At 37.1% G+C, this 22,789-nt stretch overlaps 1 protein-coding gene across 5 annotated transcripts in view; it reads right to left on the bottom strand.

The window, feature by feature from the left end:
• Positions 1-22,789, bottom strand: part of GRIA2 (glutamate ionotropic receptor AMPA type subunit 2) — a 199,188-nt gene that overhangs the window by 27,809 nt on the left and 148,590 nt on the right. For all 5 annotated transcript variants that reach the window (XR_006056646.2, XM_004017287.6, XM_004017288.6 and 2 more), the window contains exons 7-12: positions 20,964-21,131; positions 20,597-20,701; positions 19,792-19,902; positions 17,843-18,049; positions 16,984-17,354; positions 12,199-12,397 (exon numbers count right to left, since the gene is read on the bottom strand). Coding sequence is in view for 4 of the 5 variants with exons in the window: in XM_004017287.6 (XP_004017336.1) it covers positions 12,199-12,397; positions 16,984-17,354; positions 17,843-18,049; positions 19,792-19,902; positions 20,597-20,701; positions 20,964-21,131 (1,161 nt within the window). In the remaining variant the exon portion in view is untranslated. The remainder of the gene's footprint in view (positions 1-12,198; positions 12,398-16,983; positions 17,355-17,842; positions 18,050-19,791; positions 19,903-20,596; positions 20,702-20,963; positions 21,132-22,789) is intronic.

Consider the following 22,789-nt stretch of genomic DNA (forward strand, 5'->3'; position numbering starts at 1 on the left):
CCCGGGTTGGTAAGATCCTCTGGAGAAGGGAATGTCAACCTCACTTCAGTACTTGCCTAGAGAATTCCATGGACAGAGGAGCCTGGTGGTCTATATTCTGTGTGGTTTCAAAGAGTCGGCATGACTGAGCAATTAACACACACACACACAGAGACACACGTGGGATCTAGTTCTTTGACCAAGGATTGAACCCAGGCCCCCTGCATTGGGAGCCCAGAGTCTTAGCCCCTGAACCACCAGGGAAGTCCCCTTAGATGCAATATCAATTTGGGGAACCTGACAATATCTGACTTTGCTTGACTTTCCCTATTGACATTTTATTTCTAAAATCTCATTATTCTGTGAACATAAGTAATCACATTCACTAGCACCTTGGGTTTGATCATCACTCACTATGATCTAGGGCAAAATTGTATGTTGGAAGCATGAAGTAAAAATTACTTTAGTTTCAAGTTTTCCTTCAAATATCAAAAGTCTAATTAAAGAATTTTCAAACTTTTATCAACAATATTTATATCTAGTCCAGATTTTGCTTCCAGTATATTTAAATCATTGCAAAATTTCTATTTCTTTTCTCTGTACAACTTTTGGACTGTGTTTGTTACCATGGCAACTAGTTCAGAATATCCAATGAGACAAGCATGATGATTCTTTTACTTAAGCACAAAGAGTGAATTAAAAACCAAGTCATCTAAAGTACCCGCACAGGTATACACTGACATTTATCTTCTCTTAGGCATCTAAGCAGGAATTTTAGAAGAGTTTTGAGATAAGAGATTAGTCTCAAATTTTCTCTATTGTTTGGACCTTTTCGGCCAGAATAATTAACCTCATGATTTGATAGTAGTGCGATAGGAGCATTTTCTCTTTAATATGGACAATGATAGAAAGCCTCCTATAATTTGGTAAGAGTCAGATTATCTATCCAAAGGATACTGTGAACTTTCAACTCCCTTTTGAGTCACAAAGGTGTTCTCTAAATGAAATGATCAGAAGCACACTGATTTGCTGAGAACTGCAATGGAAAGAAGAAAAGGACCAAAATGGCAGTTAGTCTTGGAGAAGCTGTCATTCTGCATGGTAACTGTAATTCAGCAAGTAGACATACCCTTTTCTTTTTCTTCCATAGTGCTTTCATCCCCAAAGCACCAATCAATATGGTCTTGCATACATTTCTTTCTGAATTTGTAAACTACTTAATGAAATGAAGGCCTTTAAATTGAACATTAGATCTTAAAGGAAATGTGAATCAATCTTATAAAATGTGGACCTTTCCTTCACAGTTAAACCACCGCTTTTAGCTGAATAAGAGAACACAGGCTTTCCCCAGGCATCTTAGACTAAAAGTAGCCTTAAAGTCTTTAAGAACTCAATCTTGTTCTCAGATATTTTGTGGAATGGTGAGAACATTTAAAATGTCAGAGAAACAAAATGCCAGCTAGAGAGGAAATGATTTCAACCAGTCCTGGATTATCTACAGAAACCTTGAACATGCAGAGTTGTCAGCTGTAAAGATTTTTTATGACTAATCAAGCTCTTCAACAACAAGGTAAAAAAAACCTAAGGAAGTAAAGTCTGTAACAGTATGACTAACCATGCCATGAGTGACTTACAACACAGTCATATAGTGCTATTTGTTGCTAATGTATTCACATTCAGCATTTATTTAGTCCTGAGTACTTTGAAACTATTTAAAGTGTTAAGTATAACTGAAAGACATAAAGAGTTCATTTTCATATTAGTAAAATACATATGACTACAACCATTTCATTTTCATAATCTTTCAAATAATATGAAGTAGATATACTCATATACACAAAGCTAAAAATAAATATATATTTATATAAACAAAGCTAAAAGGATGTATATTCTACCCACATAGAAATAGGTGATATATATGAAACTATCGTTGAAAAATCTTTAGCTATACCAGAAATAATGAAATAAGTATGGACAACTACCACAGATTAGTGAACTCTGTTCTATAAAATATAAATAAAGGAATTATGCTTGTATTCCTGTTAAACACAAATGGTAAGTGGGAAAAAAATGTAACTATAATGAAAGAGAACTTAGTGTAGTTCTATAGGAAGCTGCTATAGCGGTTCAAATATTTTTATTTATGAATATATTTCAATCAATGCTTTATATATAAACATAAGTGTGTCTTATGCTACGGAAGGAGTTAAAAACATGCCGCAGCCTTTAAAATGATAAATTATTATAATTCTCTTGTATTTGTAATTATTATAAAGAAAACTTTCAAACCTTTCACTCAGGTAAGGCACACCTGTATAACATTATCTATTTATCTATCATTTATACTATTTTTAAACTACATAAAAAGTCTACAATGCTGGGTAACAACAATTACTTTTATGGATTATTATCAGACAAAATTGATCTTCTGAAGATGGCATAATTAACTTAATTGAACACAAAGGGGATACCTTTATTTTAACAATACTTTAAAGTCTGTTCATTGCGACACCAGCATAATTAAAGGAGACCGCTTACTCAGAAACACACTGTCCTTCATCCTCCCAGAGGAAATAAACAGATTGCAGTGTGGGGATTTAAGATAGGTGTGAAATATTTCCTCTCTGCAAGTTAATACTTTTGTTTCATGGATTGACAGGCCTATGATTGGTTTATTTATCAAGCCATTTTCCATCCCCCACATCTAAGTTTCTGTAGGAACATAATATACATAGTTCTTACAGAATCCTCCTCTGCACACACTCATCTAATTCAAGATCTGTCCTCTTTTATTGAAAGAGGAAATTATCAAAATGTGAAAGTCTAAAAATAGTGGTTTATAATTGAAAGCTTAATTCTTTCTTAATTATAGGTGTGTTACGGTGGTGCTATAATTAGGGACGATTGATAGCTCCAAAATAACTCAGACTTTATCATTCACTCTGTACAAGGATGTATATGGGTTCGAAGCACAGAAAATTCTGGAAAAGTAAGATGTAGGGTTTATTTTCTCACATCTCTTGTTGATTACAAGATTGCCCTCTATTTACTTTCTCTAGTAGCAAAAAGCAAATATTTCATTCAAGTTAGTTTCACTGATTATCACTGAAAGAACATATAGATTTTTAAGTTAGAAAATTTGCAGCTTAAATTGGAATTCTCAATATAAGGCACACATACTGACTTCATTAAAGCAATATTAATATAACCCAAAATTATTAAGTTATGCAACTGAAATATGAAAATATTTTAGAGTTAAACTGAACATTTGTCATCACCTTATGACAACAAGACAGATTCTTATAAATGAGATGAAATAGTTACCTTTTAATCTGATATAAGATGCTTTCATCCCTTCAAAGAGGTATCTTTAGTTAATATTGAGACTGAAGACTGCAGTTCTGAATTCTGTTTTAAAACTGGCCCTTTAATCTAAATGGTCTTAAGTTATTTTCCATCTTTTAGCTACTCATATATCTTTAAACTTTAGACAAAAACCTAACTTTTCAAATTAATTTCTCTAGTGGCTAAATTCAGAGCTCTTGCTGTGACAAGAAACAAAAGTTGACCTGACAAACACTGAGATAGTAGAAATTTTAAAGTAACATAAATAATAAAACCCCACTTTATAAACAGCATTACAAAGGAAAAGCTACCACTAAAGCCGAATTTGGAGAGGGCAGTGGTACCCCACTCCAGTACTCTTGCCTGGAAAATCCCATGGGTGGAAGAGCCTGGTAGGCTGCAGTCCATGGGGTCGCTAAGAGTCAGACACGACTGAGTGACTTCACTTTGACTTTTCACTTTCATGCATTGGAGAAGGAAATGGCAACCCACTCCAGTGTTCTTGCCTCAAGAATCCCAGGAATGGTGGAGCCTGATGGCCTGCCATCTATGGGGTCGCACAGAGTCGGACATGACTGAAGCGACTTAGCAGCAGTAGCAAAGCCAAATTAAATCATATAAGGAAACATAAAATAACTATTAGAATCTTAAGTACCAACAATTGGAGACAAGTTTTCATGTCTCAGGCATGAGAGTAAGTACAAGTGGCAGCCAGAGAACAAAAAGCAAGCACGTGTGCTCAGTGTGGGACATGCCCATTCCATGCATCTCTGCTTCTGGCAGTCTAGGTACCATGATGATCACTCTCCCAGCTTTCTGCTTGTCCTGCACCTGGTTTACAGGAGCCCCAAATGCCCCTAAAGATAGAGGGCAGTTGAGAGAGAGGATGTCCCAGGTGTGTGATGAATCTTAATTTTAGGAATGCATGGAGTGTGGTGTGCATGCAAGGAAATTTCCTTAGTAACAACTTTCATCCTAAGCTTAGAAATTTGACCAGACTATGTAGTATAACCCACCAATTAAAGGGGAAAAAATGTCAAGGAAAACAACTACATTTTGCCCTGTAATGTCTATAAATTACCTTCATCTCATTCAATGCATTTGGAGTTACACTCTATAAACAGAATTCTTTTTTAAATGGGGTCTGCAGTCAATCCTCATATCCGAATGCAACAAACTCTGTGAGAAAGGGTATGAGATGTGATGGGTACTGCTATAAAGACAGACCGTGCCTGAAAATATCTTTAGAGTCAGAAGCAAAATGAAGACTATTCTCACTATGGTCACCACGGTACCCAATTACCCAACACTAATTTAGTTATGGGCTTCCCTGGTGGCTAAGAACCCACATGCAATGCCTGGGACCAGGGTTTGATCCCAGGGTTGGAAAGATCTCCTGGAGAAGGGATCACTCATGAGTTAGCAGCACCTTTTAATTTAAATATACGGACAAAGTATACTTATTTTAAGAAACATATACTTTTTTCATATAGTCAAAGCTATTGAGAGAGTCAATTCCTAGTCAATTGACAAGAAGTCCAAGGTCCTCAGGGAGGAGAGAGGGGTCTGGGGCTGTCAAGGAGGATATAGGGGCCTGGAATTCTCAAGGAGGAGGAAAGGACAAACTTTCTTTTCTACCTTCCTCAGTAAGGATTCAATTCAGTTCAGTTCAGTCGCTCAGTCATGTTTGACTCATTGCGATCCCATGAATTGCAGCACGCCAGGCCTCCCTGTCCATCACCAACTCACGGAGTTCACTCAGACTCACATCCATCAAGTCAGTGATGCTATCCAGCCATCTCATCCTCGGTCGTCCCCTTTTCCTCCTGCCCCCAATCCCTCCCAGCATCAGAGTCTTTTCCAATGAGTCAACTCTTTGCATGAGGTGGCCAAAGTACTGTAGTTTCAGCTTTAGCATCATTCCTTCCAAAGAAATCCCAGGGTTGGTCTCCTTCAGAATGGACTGGTTGGATCTCCTTGCAGTCCAAGGGACTCTCAAGACTCTTCTCCAACACCACAGTTCAAAAGCATCAATTTTTCAGTGCTCAGCTTTCTTCACAGTCCAACTCTCACATCCATACATGACCACTGGAAAAACCATAGCCTTGACTAGACGGAACTTTGTTGGCAAAGTAATGTCTCTGCTTTTCAATATGCTATCTATATTGGTCATAACGTTCCTTCCAAGGAGTAACCATCTTTTAATTTCATGGCTGCAGTCACCATCTGCAGTGATTTTGGAGCCCAAAAACATAAAAAGTCTGACACTGTTTCCACTGTTTCCCCATCTATTTGCCATGAAGCGATGGGACCAGATGCCATGATCCTCATTTTCTGAATGTTGAGCTTTAAGCCAATGTTTTCACTCTCCACTTTCACTTTCATCAAGAGACTTTTTAGTTCCTCTTCACTTTCTGCCACAAGGGTGATGTCATCTGCATATCTGAGGTTATTGATATTTCTCCTGGCAATCTTGATTCCAGCTTTTGCTTCTTCCAGTCTGGCGTTTCTCATGATGTACTCTGCATAGTAGTTAACTAAGCAGGGTGACAGTATACAGCCTTGACGTACTCCTTTTCCTATTTGAAACTAGTCTGTTGTTCCATGTTCAGTTCTAACTGTTGCTTCCTGACGTGCATACAGGTTTCTCAAGAGGCAGGTCAGGTGGTCTGGTATTCCCATCTCTTTCAGAATTTTCCACACTTTATTGTGATCCACACAGTCAAAGGCTTTGCAATAGTCAATAAAGCAGAAATAGATGTTTTTCTGGAACTCTCTTGCTTTTTCGATGATCCAGTGGATGTTGGCAATTTGGTCTCTGGTTCCTCTGCTTTTTCTAAAACCAGCTTGAATGTCTGGAAGTTCACAGTTCATGTATTGCTGAAGCCTGGCTTGGAGAATTTTGAGCATTACTTTACTAGCGTGTGAGACAAGTGCAATTGTACAGTAGTTTGAGCATTCTTTGGCATTGCCTTTCTTTGGGATTGGGATGAAAACTGACCTTTTCCAGTCCTGTGGCCACTGCTGAGTCTTCCAAATTTGCTGGCACATTGAGTGCAGCACTTTCACAGCATCATCTTTTAGGATTTGAAATAGCTCAACTGGAATTCCATCCCCTCCACTAGCTTTGTTCGTAGTGATGTTTTCTAAGGCCCACTTGACTTCAAATTCCAGGATATCTGGCTCTAGGTGAGTGATCACACCATCATGATTATCTGGGTCGTGAAGATCTTTTTATACAATTGTTCCGTGTATTCTTGCCACCTCTCCTTAATATCTTCTGCTTCTGTTAGGTCCAGACCATTTCTGTCCTTTATTGAGCCCATCTTTGCATGAAATGTTCCCTTGGTATCTCTAATTTTCTTGAAGAGATCTCTAGTCTTTCCCATTCTAGTGTTTTCCTCTATTTCTTTGCATTGATCATTGAGGAAGGCTTTCTTGTTTCTTCTTGTTCTTCTTTGGAACTCTACATTCAGATGCTTGAATCTTTCCTTTTCTCCTTTGTTTTTTGCTTCTCTTCTTCTCATAGCTATTTGTAAGGCCTCCCCAGACAGTCATTTTGCTTTTTTGCATTTCTTTTCCATGGGGATGGTCTTGATTCCTGTCTCCTGTACAATGTCATGAACCTCTGTCCATAGTTCATCAGGCACTCTATCTATCAGATCTAGTCCCTTAAATCTATTTATCACTTCCACTGTATAATCATAAGGGATTTGATTTAGGGCATACCTGAATGGTCTAGTGGTTTTCCCTGCTTTCTTCATTTAAGTCTGAATTACATAGTAAGGTTACATAACAATAATGTATCCTGCTTGAGTACAGTTTCTCCTTCTTGAAAACCTTATGACTAATCCCATTATCTTAAAATGTATACTATGGGAGTGGGTCTGGTAAGACCTTTCTATTGTTAGTTCTAATCCTGTCATCTTAAAATCTAAATTGTGGGAGTGGCTCTAGTAAGATCTTGACAACCTTGAGACATTCTTTTGATTTATTGTAATAACCGATTTAAAAAGTATATAACTCCCTTTTCCAAGACTAGTGAGGGGGTTACTCTCCGTCCCCTTCTGATGTCTCTATCAGAAGCTTTCTCTGTCCCTTTTTCACTTTAATAAAACTCTGCTATACAAAAGCTCTTGAATGATCAAGCCTGGTTCCTGGTCCCGAAGCTAAATCTTCTTCTTCAGAGATCACAAATCAGGCATTGTTCACCATAAGCTATCACTATGGTCTTTCAAGTAATCGTGTATAGATGTAAGAGCTGGACCATAAGGAAGGCTGAACACAAAAGAACTGATGCTTTTGAATTGTGATACTGGAGAAGACTTTTGAGAGTCCCTTCGACAGCAAGATCAAACCAGTCAATCCTAAGGGAAATCAACCCTGAGTACTCATTGGAAGGACTGATGGTGAAGCTAAAGCTCTGATAATTTGGCTACTCAATGCAAATAGCCCACTCACCAGAAAACACCCTGATGCTGGGAAAGATTAAAGGCAAGAGGAAAAGAGGGCAGCAGAGGATGAGATGGTTGGATGACATCATGGATTCAATGGACATGAACTTGGGCGAACTCAGGGAGATGATAAGGGACAGGGAGGCCTGGTGTGCTACAGTCCATGGGGTTGCAAAGAGTTGAACATGACTTAGTGACTGAACAACAACATATTCTGTGTACTACTTTCTCAAATGACAACCACGCCCTGTTTTCATGGAGAATATTTAAAATGGCAGGCTCCTGTTCACTTGGCTGATGTGTGTTGTTCTGTTAGCCTTCCTTTACTGCTACAAACAGAACAGTGTGGCTTTTAAGTACTTTCGAGTACTTACCCCTCCTTACCTAACAAAAGCAGAAGATATGAAGAAGAGGTGGCAAGAATACACAGAAGAACTACATGAAAAATATCTTAATGACCCAAATAATCATGAAGGTATGATCACTCACCTAGAGCCAGACATCCTGGCATGCAAATCAAGTGGGTCTTAGGAAGCATCTCTATGAACACAGCTAGTGGAGGTGACGAAATTCCAGTTGAGGAATTTCAAATTCAAAAAGATGATGCTGTGAAAGTGCTGCAGTCAATATACCACCAAATTTGGAAAACTCAGCAGTGGTCACAGGACTGGAAAAGGTTAGTTTTCATTCCAATCCCAAAGAAAGGCAATGTCAAAGAATATACAAACTTCTGCACAAGTAATGCTCAAAATTCTCCAAGTTAGGGTTCAACAGTACACGAACCAAGAATTTCCAGATATTCAAGCTGCATTGAGAAAAGGCAGAGGAACCAGAGATCAAATTGCCAACATCCGCTGGATCATAGAAAAAGCAAGAGAATTCCAGAAAAACATCTACTTCTTCTTCATTGACTATGCTAAAGCCTTGACTGTGTGGATCACACCAAACTGGAAAATTCTTCAAGAGATGGGAATACCAGACCACATTACCTGCCTAATGAGAAACCTGTGTGTAGGTCAAGAAACAATAGTTAGAAATGGACATGGAACAATGGACTTGTTCCAAATTGGGAAAGGAGTACTTCAAGGCTGTATATTGTCTGCCTGCTTATTTAACTTCTGTGCAGAGTACATCATGTGAAATGCTGGGCTGGATGAAGCACAGCTGGAATCAAGATTGCTGGGAAAAACAGCAATAACCTGATATGCAGATGATACCACCCTTATGGCAAAAAGTGAAGAGGAACTGAAGAGGCTCTTGATGAAAATGAAAGAAGAAAGTGAAAAAGCTAGCTTAAAACTCAAGATTCAAAAAACAAAGATAATGGTATCTGGTCCCATTATTTCATGGCAAATAGATAGGGAAACAATGGAAACAGTGACAAACTTTATTTTCCTGGTCTCCAAAATCACTGCAGATATTGACTGCAGCCATGAAATTAAAAGACACTTGCTTCTTTAAAGAAATGCTTTGACCAACCTAGAAAGCAGAGACATTACTTTGCCAACAAACTTTTGTCTAGTCAAAGCTATGGTTTTTCCAGTAGTCATATATTGATGTTGGGCCATAAATAAGGCTGAGTTGGACTATAAAGAAAGCTGAGCACTGAAAAATTGATGCTTTTGAACTGTGGTGTTGGAGAAGACTCTTGAGAGTCCCTTGGACTGTAAAGAGATCAAACCATTCAAACCTTAAGGAAATCAATCCTGAATATTCATTGGAAGGACTGTGCTGAAGCTGAAACTCCAATACTTTGGCCACCTGATGTGAAGAGTTCACTCATTAAAAAAAGACCCTAATGTTGGGAAAGATTGAGGGCAGGAGGAGAAGGGGATGACAGAAGATGAGATGGTTGGATGGCATCACCAACTCAATGGACATGAATTTGAGGAAACTCTGGGAGATGGTGAAGGACAGGGAAGCCTTGTGTGCTGTGGTCCATGGTGTTGCAAAGAATTAGAGTGATGGAGGGACTGAACAATAACAACAAGAAGATAATAAACCTCACTTCTCTATTACTCCAGAGAAAGTAAGTTCCATAATCCTATATAGGCAAAAGACACACTGCAGATATGTCAGGGTTGTTTGTGTATGAGTGTGTGTACTGCACCTGGGAACCACAATATCTGTGGGGTTACTGAGCTGAAACACAAGAGTTGAAGTATCCTTTGCCCAGAGTTATCTAGCCTTTTCATCCTGTCTCCTGGGAAATTTACATATTCTAATCATGAAATCTTGGCCAGGTGCTGATTAAGGCATACGTTTCTATGGTTGAGTTAAGGTATACTGAAAAGCTCTGAGATTCTGAATGTGCAGTTATTGAAAATAGCTGGTCCCAAACAACCTAGCTAATGAAAGTAACTCTCAACAGACAGTGTCTGGAACCAAGGTTATTTTAATCAACATAAGTACAGTAAGTAAACCATGCTATAGCAAGTCCCTTCATAGATCTCATTTACTTAGAGAGGGAGGAATACCAATAAAATATATCCACTAAATAAAAGCAACCCATATTGGAATACAAATAACATTTAAATGTTTCAAAATATACTAACTGAGAATCATACTGGAGTGGGCTGCCGTTTCCTTCTCCAGGGGATCTTCCCAACCCAGGGATTGAACCCAGGTCTCCTGCACTGCAGACAGACGCTTTACCGTCTGCACCACCAGGGAAGCCCACACAATATTCTAATTTATTTAATAGCTCCATTGTCATGATCAGGCTAGAGAGCACATTATGTTAAGCACTACAATATACACACATTGCAACTATTTTCAGCAGTAGGAGAAAACTGTTAGTAGCAGCAAAACTGCATTGCAATATTCACAGGTAGCATTAAAGTCAAAGTAAAGTTGCTTACAAAAGGACCACAGTCTTGGCTTACACTGCAGTGCCTAGTGGAAGTGCCAAAGTCCTGCTGCCCCACTCACATCCAAATTACCATCTGTTGTCAGCAGTCTGACAGAACCACCTTTTCTCCCATCACATCTGGAGCTCAACTGATGTTATTTGGAAAAGATACCAATGGTAATGCCGGATGAGATGGTCCTCAAACCACAATGTACTACTTCAGCTGGAAGTTGAAAGCCCTAATCTTCACTCAATCTCAGATACATTCAAAGATACTTGTGGATTATTAGAGATCATCATATGCCATCTATTTGGCTTAATGCCAAGGTTTATCTGCTTTATTTCAACATTTTTATAGAATGAGCTCTTTCAGAGAGATAAGAGCATAAAAGAAGTGAAGTCGCTCAGCTGTGTCCGACTCTTTGCGACCCCATGGACTGTAACCCATCAGGCTCCTCCATCCATGGAATTTTCTAGGCAAAAGTACTAGAGTAGGTTGCCATTTCCTTCTCCAGGGGATCTTCCCAACTCAGGGATCACACTTGGGTCTCCCACACTGTGAGCAGACACTTTACCGTCTAAGCCTTGTGGGATTCCTTAATGAGAGAATCCCATTAAGAGTATAAGGAAAGAATATTACACCATCAGCCTATCGGGTTGGTTCCTTTAGACAGAGAACATAGGGCCACAGATCTTTTAAAAGCTAAAATACATTTAATAGATACATAATTATTATTCCCATTTTAAAAATTAGGAGGTTGAAGACCTTTGTTAGCCTTTTCTTGGAGGGTTTAACAGAAAACTCAGAATTTCCACACATGAACATAATTGATTTCCTGACACAGAATTAACATAACTGATTTGACAGTTCTCAACTGTAAATTATGTAAGATAATTGACAGTCAAGCTTATTTAACATAAAGCAAACTATAACACCATTTTCTTTTAAAATAATAATTTAATTTTAACTAGATTTTGCTTCAATTTTGTTCCAAAAAGAAAATCAATTTTTATAAAAACTAGATTTCTTTACAACATAGTGTTTTTCTCCAAGAGTCAGGAATCAAAAAAAAATAGATAGTACCAAATATAGGGGTAAGGAGGGTAGAGGGTAGAGAAAAGGTTAAGAACAGAAATAGAAAACAACTTATGGTTACCAAAAGGTAAGGTGGAGAGAAGGGATAAATTGGGATTTGGGGATTAATAGATATATATTACTAAATGTAAATTTGATAAACAACAAGAACCTACTGTATAGCACAGGGAACTTCACCCAAGTATTCTTTAATTACCTAAACGGGAAAAGAATTTGAGAAAGAATAGACGCATGTATATGTACAACTGAATCACTTTGCTATAAACCTGAAACTAACGAAACATGTAAGTCAACTACGCTCCAATATAAAATAAAAATTAAAAAAGAGGAACAAAAATAGAATTAGAGACAGAGATGGAAGTGACCTTCACATAGCACCTTTGTACAGACCATGGGAAAGGCAAGGAGGCACAGAGTTTAGGTTGGTTCAATTTTAAGACCAAAACAAGAACTTACAAAGCAGAATCTCTTACCCTGAAAAATTCCTTGGTGGAGCCAGAGTCTAATGTTCCATAAGCAATTTCTGTTTGCTTAGAAAGATCCTCGGCACTTTCGATGGGAGACACCATCCTCTCTACAGTCAGGAAGGCAGCTAGGTTAGCCGTGTAGGAGGAGATTATGATCAGGGTAAAGAACCACCACACTCCTCCAACAATGCGCCCAGACAGCGATCTGATAACAAGTACGAAATGGATTTGTAAAGTGAAATGAATGACCTCATAAGGAAACAAGTTAGCAGTATTATGCAAATGTTGATTTATAGGGAAATATTTGATTTCACATTTCTCATTATATCAGCTAGTTCATGAAACTTAAAATTATTAAACCTTCTGAGCAAGGATTACAGATTCACTAGATCTGATGAACTATCCAGAGGCAAAACTTTGGATTCCTGAAATTCTTTCACAGTTATCATGGCTACATGTGAAATCTCAAAACAAGCAATTTCAAGCAATGTGCAAATAATCTATCCAAGGCTTACAATATTTTATCCACTCATGATATAACTAAACAAAGAAGGGAATCTAAGATCAATAGCAAAACTCTGAAAAATGCTGACAAACAAAATCAAATATCAAAAATAAAAGAATGCACCATAGGTATGGCTTTTTTTTTTATCTTACTGTGTCTTTTTTAAATTTTATTATTTATTATTATTATTTTTTTTTACTTTACAATACTGTATTGGTTTTGCCATATGTCAACATGAATCTGCCACGGTATGGCTTTAAACACCAAAGATACCCTCCATTTAATCCATCCAATGAAGTTTCAAAACCCTCACAAAAGGTCTAAAATTTCATTAGGATTTTGTATGTGTAGAAACGAAGATTTTAGAAATAGTACAGGATAGAAATGGAAAATAATGATACTACAGAATATGACACAAAATATAATTCTTAACAAATAAAAATCTGATGCTTCAGGCACAAACTATTATATCCCTGTTCCTTCGTGCCTCCTGCTTAAGGAAAAATGAAAACTGAAGGAAAACGTATCAGACATTTAAAAGTTTGCCAAAATATAAATTCTTAGTTTGAAAAATAATAAAAATATTTCTGTGACCATAAATTCTTACATAAAATACTTTTCAAAAGCTTGATTTACTTTAAACCCTATATAGGTAAGTATAGATATGTAGGTATAGAAATACATAAGTATAAAAATGTAGATATAGAAGTAGATATATAGGGTTTTATTTGGTAAGATTTGGTGGGGTTCCACATAGAAAGGTATTTGAGTAATATTAAAAAAAAACAATATTTTTTCTCTTTTGTTAATAACTCTATTATGTCTAACAATAAATCCTTCTATAGTGAAGAAGTAACACTTCTAAAACTTTAAATTATGAAAGTGTGCCAATTTATGACCTAAACTAAATTTCCTCACAATTAATAATAAGAAATACACCTTTTGATGACACACAGATACTATATCAATTATCAGGTAACATCTGTATAATAAACTACTCGAGAAGTGAAGAAAAGCAGTGAAGCTAAAAGTAAAGATTTTTTTAAATAAAAACATCTGCTGCTAAAATAAAAGAGAAAAAGAAACTGCACAATCAATGAAAAATAAATACAATATGATGAAGAGCCTTTACCAGTATCTAAGAGATGCAAAAAATTAAACAAATATGATGGAATGGAAAAAGCTAATTCTCACATATTCTGAAAAGGATATTAAGTACATCTTAGATTTGGAGAAACTTTATGTAGACAAAGCCGCTCTCAAAATGTTCACTATTTATTCCATCACAACAGAATGTATAATTGTCATCTCATGTAACTTGTATTTAAGAGGGCAGCTTCTGCCTAAGCCCTTAAAATGGATCTCATTGCCTTGGACAGTACACATTGCAGGTTTATATGCAATATATTTTAGAATCATTTCTATAAATCATTCTTTCACTTGTAAGAGAAACACAAGTTAAAGACATAATGTTGCTCCCTAACCCAGTATTTATGTCATATTTAATTAAATATGCTCATTTTTTGAAGTATGCAAGATAAGCCCCAAAGCTTATATAACTTATGCATCACTCAAAACAGAAAATTATTGAGCAATTAATTCTTTACTTTTAAGTGTTTTCCAAGGATGAACTAACGCTTCTGAATGAGTTCCTGAGAAATTTTAAGTAGAGGGGCAAATTAAACATTATATTTTATGGTGACAGGTAAAAATGGTTTCTCTCATTAAAAATAAAACTTTCATCTCTCGGTGTCTTCACTAAAGCAGCAAATACATATACATATTCTATCATTTTCCTAATCTCTATTAAATAACTAGTTTAACAATGAAATCTTTTAATCATCTGAATCATTTAAGGATATTGGGGGAGAAAACAGAAGTAAGCCAGAGGATAAGAGTCAACTTTCCATATTTTTGCTCTCATAATTCTGTGGCCGTAGTCTTCACAAAACTATAGTTATACTCTAAACCTAATTTCAGGCAATGACCAATTCACTTCATGTAATCACTCTAGATTAAAATTTCAATGTGTTCTATTCATATAAACAAAATAGTTCTTTATCATATTTTATTCAGAAAAAGATGATAAAGATCTTTAAAAATATTTAAAGAGCATATATAAAGTGATCTGTGCATTTCATGCATTACTATTAATATTATTTTAGATACTAAGCTGCTCTATCCTTTCCTAGAATTATCATCATTGTATTCTAAAACATGATAGCTTGGTTCCTTTAAAAAATCCTTAAATTTTCCAATATTAGGCAGCATATTCAATTATCAAATGCACATATAGCCATAAATTGAAAGGTGCATATGCTGAAAAATTTTAACAAAGTGAATTCTCCTTACATATATATGTATATGTCTATACATATATATCCAAGGAAAAACATGTTATCTAAAATTGATATATCTTACCAGGAAATAAAAATTATTACATGTGAAAGTGTAGTGAGTCATGATTCATGAATGAAACCATAAACAAATAAAAATGGTCATATTTTAGCAAGCAGGCTTTGTTAAAATTTGAATGTCAATATGTCACGGTGGACCCTGGAAAAACACAGATTGTTAAATGTGGCTTGCACTCCAGCCCCTAGGTATAAATGTGTTTTCTGCTCCTCGACAAGCACTGGACACCCAAAAGAGTGACTTTCAGAGACCTGATACATAAGGAGCAAGGCAAACAAACCTGAGAGTTCATCGATCAGAACCTAGTCAGTATGTCCTATGTCATAATGAAACTTCGTAAGTTTCTCCTGCTTATTCACAAGGCAGAGGATAGTTTGTGGAACTCTAGGATAATTGCCTTATATCTCAGGGCTATGGTAACATCAAACTTCAGTAACCTTCTCTCCAAAGATGAATCATTTCTTTATTACTTATGAACCAGAATGTTCTCTGAGACTCCAATCTGGTTAGTATTTTTCTTTTTCAGCATTAGAAACTTCTCTTTATGTCTTTAATGTAAATCAGATAAACTAAATATAGAGACAGAACTATGAATCTTATTTTATCAGAGGTCATCATAATCATAAATATATGATATATGATAATTATCATACATTATGTGTGAAAATTATGTCTCTCTCTATATGCAGTGCAAATACCCTTGGTTTGGTTCTAATATAGCGCAGTTCCATAGAAAGCTTGATGGAATTAAGAGTTTCAGATCCACAAAGTTCATAAAGACATTCCATACTATTGGAAAAGTAAGTGATTGATACTTTCTGCAAACATGATATATTTCCTTTACCTTGCTGGGGGAGTAAACAAAAAGACTGTAAAAGATACAAAATGGTTTTTGAGTTTCACATACAGGTTTTTTGAAGTTAATTATTCTCAGCCCCCAAATGCTCAAAAACTAACAGTAATGAAATAGCATTTAAAAAGCCACTGCCTCTACTAGTTATTAAGATATCCCATAGAATCAAAGGAGGGTAATTGAACCCAAATTAAAATGCACCAGCAGATCAATAATCATTTAGGCTTTAAATGTGAAACTAATCACATCAGGAAAAGTACCTCTAAAGAACCAGATATGGCTATTATTCTGACTTATATATGCAACAAGCACAAAGGCTATGTATGTTTTGTGATATATTTATTCTATTTAGGCATTATAGGGCAGGAATTAAAATATCATGTAACTGGAGGTGTATGAATTTATTCCATCCTGTGTGCATTACTATTTAATATGGCATAAATACTTGTAATGAATCAGTCATCATCATCCCAACTATTTATTTTTAGATACTTGGAAAATATTTTATCATATATTCTTTTCAACTCAGCAACCTAACCTTTAAAAACAAATTTTGTAAATATTTCTCCCATATCATTTCCACGAGCTAATAACAACAACAAAACAAAAAGATGGGATGTGTGAAATGAAGTTTTGTCACTTTTTGGTTAGTAGGTAATGTTGCCCATTTTCCCAAATACAGGTCTGCGGATCAACACACAGATGACTGTAAAATGAGAATATGCAGCAAAAACACGGTACCCCTCCAAGAAGGCATGTAATGATTGGAACCTTATGCATTTTATAGCCTCTCCATGGTGTGTACAATTTCACCAGGGAAATACAGGACCAACATTCAAAGAACGTTGCTCAAATATTTCACAGGCTTACGCCGATGGTAAAAGTCTGTCCTTAAGAGTCTTACACTGCTTGGACAGACAGCCGGCAGCTGCTAACTTCTTTACAGTGAATTCATAAACACCATGAATGTCCACTCGAGACCTAAAATGCACAAAGTTGAAGCAGGCGAGTAACCAACCTTGGCGAAATATCGCATCCTTGCTGCATAAAGGCACCCAAGGAAAACCAGAGACTATTAAAAATCCCAAATTCATTAGTTGATTCACTACTTTGTGTTTCTCTTCCATCTTCAAATTCCTCAGTGTGCCACTCGTAGGGGCTAAATCTGCTGACCAGGAATAAAACTACACTGACCCCAATGTAGGCAAAAACAATGCACATCCAGATCTCATAGGCTAAAGGATCAAGAAATGAAAACACTCCTGGTTTGGACTTCTGAGGCTTCTTGATCATGATAGAGATCCCGAGGCTCATAAAGGGCTTTGAGAAATCGATCACCTCCTCTCTCACAAGGGTGATGGTTAACGGAGCGATTGCAATATCAGCTTTCTGCAAGGGAAACAGAGGACAGTAATAGAACCAGGACTCCCAGTCAGGAAGGAATCATAGTTATGCTATTGGCTCAATGGGTAGGACAGGAAAGCAGGATACAGGAATGACTATTTCCCTGGTGGAATCCCAGGAAATAATAAACAGAGGAAAAGCAGTTTGTTCCCCAAATATGCCTCCTTTTCAATAAATACAGAGAACACCCTTCTGGCTTGATTATGAGAACTACATCTGTATCCATGCTTTTGCGATCTTTGAAAAGTGCATATGGCCCATAGGCTTCAAGACAGATGAAGCCTGTCTCCATTTGCACTTTTGTTTCTGACTTCATCCTTCATCTTCAAATGTTTACAAAGAAACAAGACGGTATTCCTGAGTAATGTGGGAAACCAACAACCTCAGATGTTGGTACGTTGCATGGAAGTCAAGCATTCCCTCAGCAAGAGTTCAAATGGAATGATTTTATCTGTAAGAAGAGTTGTACTTACCCCATATACAAGTTCTCCAACCATCCCATTCCATATTTTCGTGTCTGCATCCCTGGCCCCATACTTGCCATCCCCAACAATGGTCAACTTGTATTTGAACCCACAGTGTTTGGCGATTTCTGCAGCCAAGTCAACACAATAGCCCTCATATCGCTCATTGCCTTCAAGCATCTCATGATTTTTCTTCATCATAACATAGGGGGATTCCTATACAGAAAGAAAGTGCTTTAGGTGATCAAAACAGCTGTATTAATTATCTGCTCTCATTGATTCAAATCTTCTGGTTTAATTATTTTTAATTATTACCTGTTAGCTAGAGACATTGTAGAATACAGATAGTGGAAAGTATGAGGAAAATTAATGATAACATTTCTGAGCAAAGATTCTCATATATCTTTCATTATATTTCATTTATGTTTCATTAATATGGCTTGTACCTGGCCATATCAAGTAAACAAGAGACTCAAAAGTTGGTATACCCCCATGTCATGTTTGTAATTCTTAGGGCTTGCTGAAAAATAATGTGTTCAACATCTGTTTCAGTTAACTCTGGATTCACCACTGTCTTGTTCTAAATTAGGGCTGCCTTGACTCCAAAGAACCACCATTCACCCAAAACCCTGTATCACTACTAGTTCAAGGACAAGGTTCACGTTCTAATCAGGTCTGTGGCCAGTGATGTGCAGACTGAAAAAGTTGTTGCCATGGTGATTACAGATGCTACCCTCTCAGACTTGAGATCAAATTTCCTTTACGAGATAATATCCTAGAATTATGCTACACAGATAGCTAGAGAGTAGCATTCCTCTGCAAACACCATAAAGAAGCATGAAAAAATGTCATAACACCAGCCTAATTTTCTCCATTGGAAAGTGACACTAAGCATATGTGGGGGCCAGTGAGATAGTTCTCAATAGCATGATTAAGACAAAAATCCTCAAATACCTAGCTTACATTTATTAAGACTTTCAAAGTGCCAACCAATGTTCTTATTCAAATCCCTTACTAGCCTAACTATATTTTCTTCTCAATATTGTTATCATAATGAATCCCACCAATTCACTGCATCACGGATTAGTAAAACAAAATAAGGCTATTCTGTTGCAAAATCCTACACTATTAGTGAACCCCATTTCATTTCCTCCATTTTATTACATCAACAGCTTGTCATGATGACCTACATCTCCTAACCATCTATCCAGAGCCTCAGTGTTCAAGATCCAGTTCAATGCTGTTACTTAGCACTAGCTACGTGCCAATTACTATGTGGAGACTTGGGGTTAAAAACAAAGGAGATCACCCTTGTCTTTCAGAAGTTCCCCTTTCCACAGGAAGATAAAGAAGCTGACATTAAACCACGTATTAATAACAAATGAAAGGACAGAATGGACCCAGAATAGTGTGGAAGTGGAAAGGTGAAACATTGATGGAATACAAGGAAGGCTCTTCCAGACTTTCCCCAGATGTTCACACGTGTGAGCACCACATTGCGTGCATGCTCAATCGCTCAGTCATGTCTGACTCTTTGTGACCCCATGTACTGTAGCCTGCCAAGCTCCTCTGTTCATGGGATTATATCCTGGCAAGGATACTGGAATGGGTTGCCATTTCCTCCTCCAGGGAATCTTTCCCACCCAGGGATCAAACCCACATCTCCTGAAACTCCTGGCAAGCAGATTCTTTTCTACTGAGCCACCTGGGAAGCCCCAAACACCAGGTTATGAATTATCTATAAAGCTAAAGTTCATTCTTGAAGTGGAGAGGAAATATTTTGAATGCTTTAGCTCATTTGTGATCCCTTTAAACAGAATAACATGCTATGAATGACTGAAACATTCAAAAGCATCATCCTATCAGTTATTATCCTAAAATATAAGCAGAAAAACTAGTTGGCAGATGTTTTTCTTAAGAAAAAATAATGTCAAACAGAGGCATTTGTAGCTAATTACCAAAATAGTAGTGACAACAACTGTCTTATTCTCAAGCCCAGAGGTATCATTTCCAGAAGGGAGTTCAGTGAGGGTAACAACCATTTTGTCAACTTCGCTCCAATATCCGATCTGAAAAAAGACACAGAAAGAGTGCACTTGGATCCACAGCCTTTCTATTACCAAGGCACCGAGTTATTTTCAAACCCATGCCTGAATCTGAAATTACACCTGTCCTAACTAGACTTGTCCTAAACACATAGCTTTAAAAATCCTAGCCACGGCAATTAGAGAAGAAAACAGACATGTATCTTTCAGGTATGTGAATCAAGTAAGAATAGAAAGGCACTGCAAAAACCATTCCTAAAAACAGATTGTCCCTTCATGCTCACTTTTCATATTCCCCAAGGGTAATTTTCATGGCAGTGATCATATAGAAACATAAAATTCAAACAATGGCATTTTAGCCATAACAGAAGAAAAAAAATGATGACTTGAAAGTTACATGCACATTTCACCAGCTATGTTTGGTCTCCAGAACCATAATCTTTCAGCTATAGTTCTTTTTCTTCTCATTAAACTCTTTCTACCTCTGTCTTAAAAAAAAATGCATAATTGTTTTATTCATAGTTATTTTAAAATCATTTCAGTATTACTTACCAGCAATAGATTTTATTTAGAAAAAAGATTTTAAAATATATGTTTCTGGAGTTGTGGAGTCCATCTATGTGAATACATGTCTCCAGGACTCTGGAAGATGAGGTGGTGGGTCCACTAACCCACCTCCTCATACAGACAGAAAGCCCTCAATTCACTAATGATTTACCTTCCGGGGCCCATTCGTTTTAAGCTCCATGATGTTAATCGTATAATTTATTCTTTTTCCATTCTGGTCAAACTTGATATTTCCTGAAAGACCTTCAACCTGCACCTAATGAGGAAATGGGAAAGGATACAGTTATAAATTCACTTCAACCAGACACAAACTGGTTGACCAGAGGACTCTCCCAGGATGTAAGTCAAGGAAATGACACTCATTAGTTTTCTTTTTTTTCTTCAACCTACCTTTGTGTAGGTAGGAAATACTATTCCCTCTACATAAAACAGAAGGTATAAGATAAGAATGACTAATGCAGCAGGAAAAAAATAGTGGCCACCCTTAAGTTGCATCGCAATCATTTTCAGTGACTGACCTGTTTGAGGGCCCTTTCTATTTCTACACCTTGTCCCCAGGGCACCGCTGGATTTGCCAGACAGTCTCCTGCATTTCCCCTTCTGGAGATTTCAATTCTCTGCTTCCGTAAGTTTCGAAAAGCTTCGGTCATCACTTGAACAGCGTCATATGTCAGAGCAGAAGTATACTGAAAAGCATCACACATTTCATAAGAATGGGAGAAAATTCAAAGATTTCCTGTGCACTGGCTAACAGAATTCCAGTTGCCCACCATACGTGCCATATCAGAGTCCAAGAATTTAGATACAAGTTTGACTTCTAGAACCCTCAGAATCTAGGAGGAGGAGTATAGAATATTGGAACTATGGATTGTCCCCTTGATTCTAAACATTTCAATTATATTAACATCTCGTCTATTTCAAGTTGATGTTTTCTAGTTGTGTTGAGTTTTCATTTTTCCAACTAGTTTCTCATTGCAATATCACTTTATGGCCTGATTGGTGATACACGGAATTATGAACTTAACAAAATAATATTTCTCCACTGTCTGAAGAGAGATTCACCTGGAAATATGGGAAGAATACTGATTAATTTCAGGATCTTTACTCTCTAATTCCATCCCAGTGATGCTCAAATAGATCTGCAGTGTTCTATATCTGGGGTGTTTGTTTTTAAACTTCCCTAGGTGATCATGATAATCAATGAGAAGAACCACCACACTTCATGATTTCTATGTCCCCTCATGGTTCAATAATCTATGATAATATTGGTTCCAAGCTTATGATATTCAGATCTCAGTGGGGCAGCAGGATTATTTTAGGAGCTGAGGGTCAAACAGAAAATAAATACTACATGAAATAACTACTACAGAAAATAACTAAGCGCCAACATGGGCTGGCTAAGTATTCCAACCCAGGGATCAAACTCAGGTCTCCTGCACTGCAGGCAGATTCTTTACCATCTGAGCCACCAGGAAAGCCCAAGAATACTGGAATGGGTAGCCTATCCCTTCTCCAGGGGATCTTCCTGACCCAGGAATTGAACCGGTGGCTCCTGCATTGCAGGAAGATTCTTTACCAGCTGAGCTACCAGGGAAGCCTCCTGTGTATATAGTACCACGTATCAAGGTATGATGCTGCTGCCAGTAATGATAAATCACATTTTAACATAAAAGCTTTACTGACTGCTGAGAAAATTTCTTTATTCAGTATTATTTTAATGTTTAAGTAACAAGTACAGTGAAGCTGGGGGAAAAACCACAGTATCACACTGACCCCACCTCTCTCATCCTCTTGAGGACATTTTTTTTTTTTTTCTGCAGATATACTGTCAAAACCTCACATCAGCCTTTTTCCTCTATTGGATCATCTCTAATAGCAAATCCACTGCTCCAATATCTCCTACTACCAATAAGGAGGAAAGAAATACATAGCTAGGTAGATTAAATAGATAGATGGGTGATGAAGATAATAATGATGATGATGATGAGAGGTAATAGATAACTGCTTATTAGGTTCCTATACCCCTTCAATTCCCATCATCTTTTTTTCTGTTTCTTTCACAGGAACATTTGTTAAGACAAATTTTCTAAATTTTCACACCAACCCTCCTTGCTCTCTGTGATGTCATTCATTCCATGGCTTTAAATTACATCCAGGTGGTCAAACATGACTTCCTCAGCAGTACCCTTCATGCCCAGCCCACCCTCGATCACTTTCCTTCATGTAACCTTGTTTGAAGTGAAGTGAAGTGAAGTGAAGTCGCTCAGTCGTGTCCGACTCTTTGCAGCCCCGTGGACTGTAGCCTACCAGGCTTCTCCGTCCATGGGATTCTCCAGGCAAGAAT

The sequence above is a fragment of the Ovis aries genome, chromosome 17 (assembly GCF_016772045.2).
Source record: "Ovis aries strain OAR_USU_Benz2616 breed Rambouillet chromosome 17, ARS-UI_Ramb_v3.0, whole genome shotgun sequence".
NCBI lineage: Eukaryota > Metazoa > Chordata > Mammalia > Artiodactyla > Bovidae > Ovis > Ovis aries.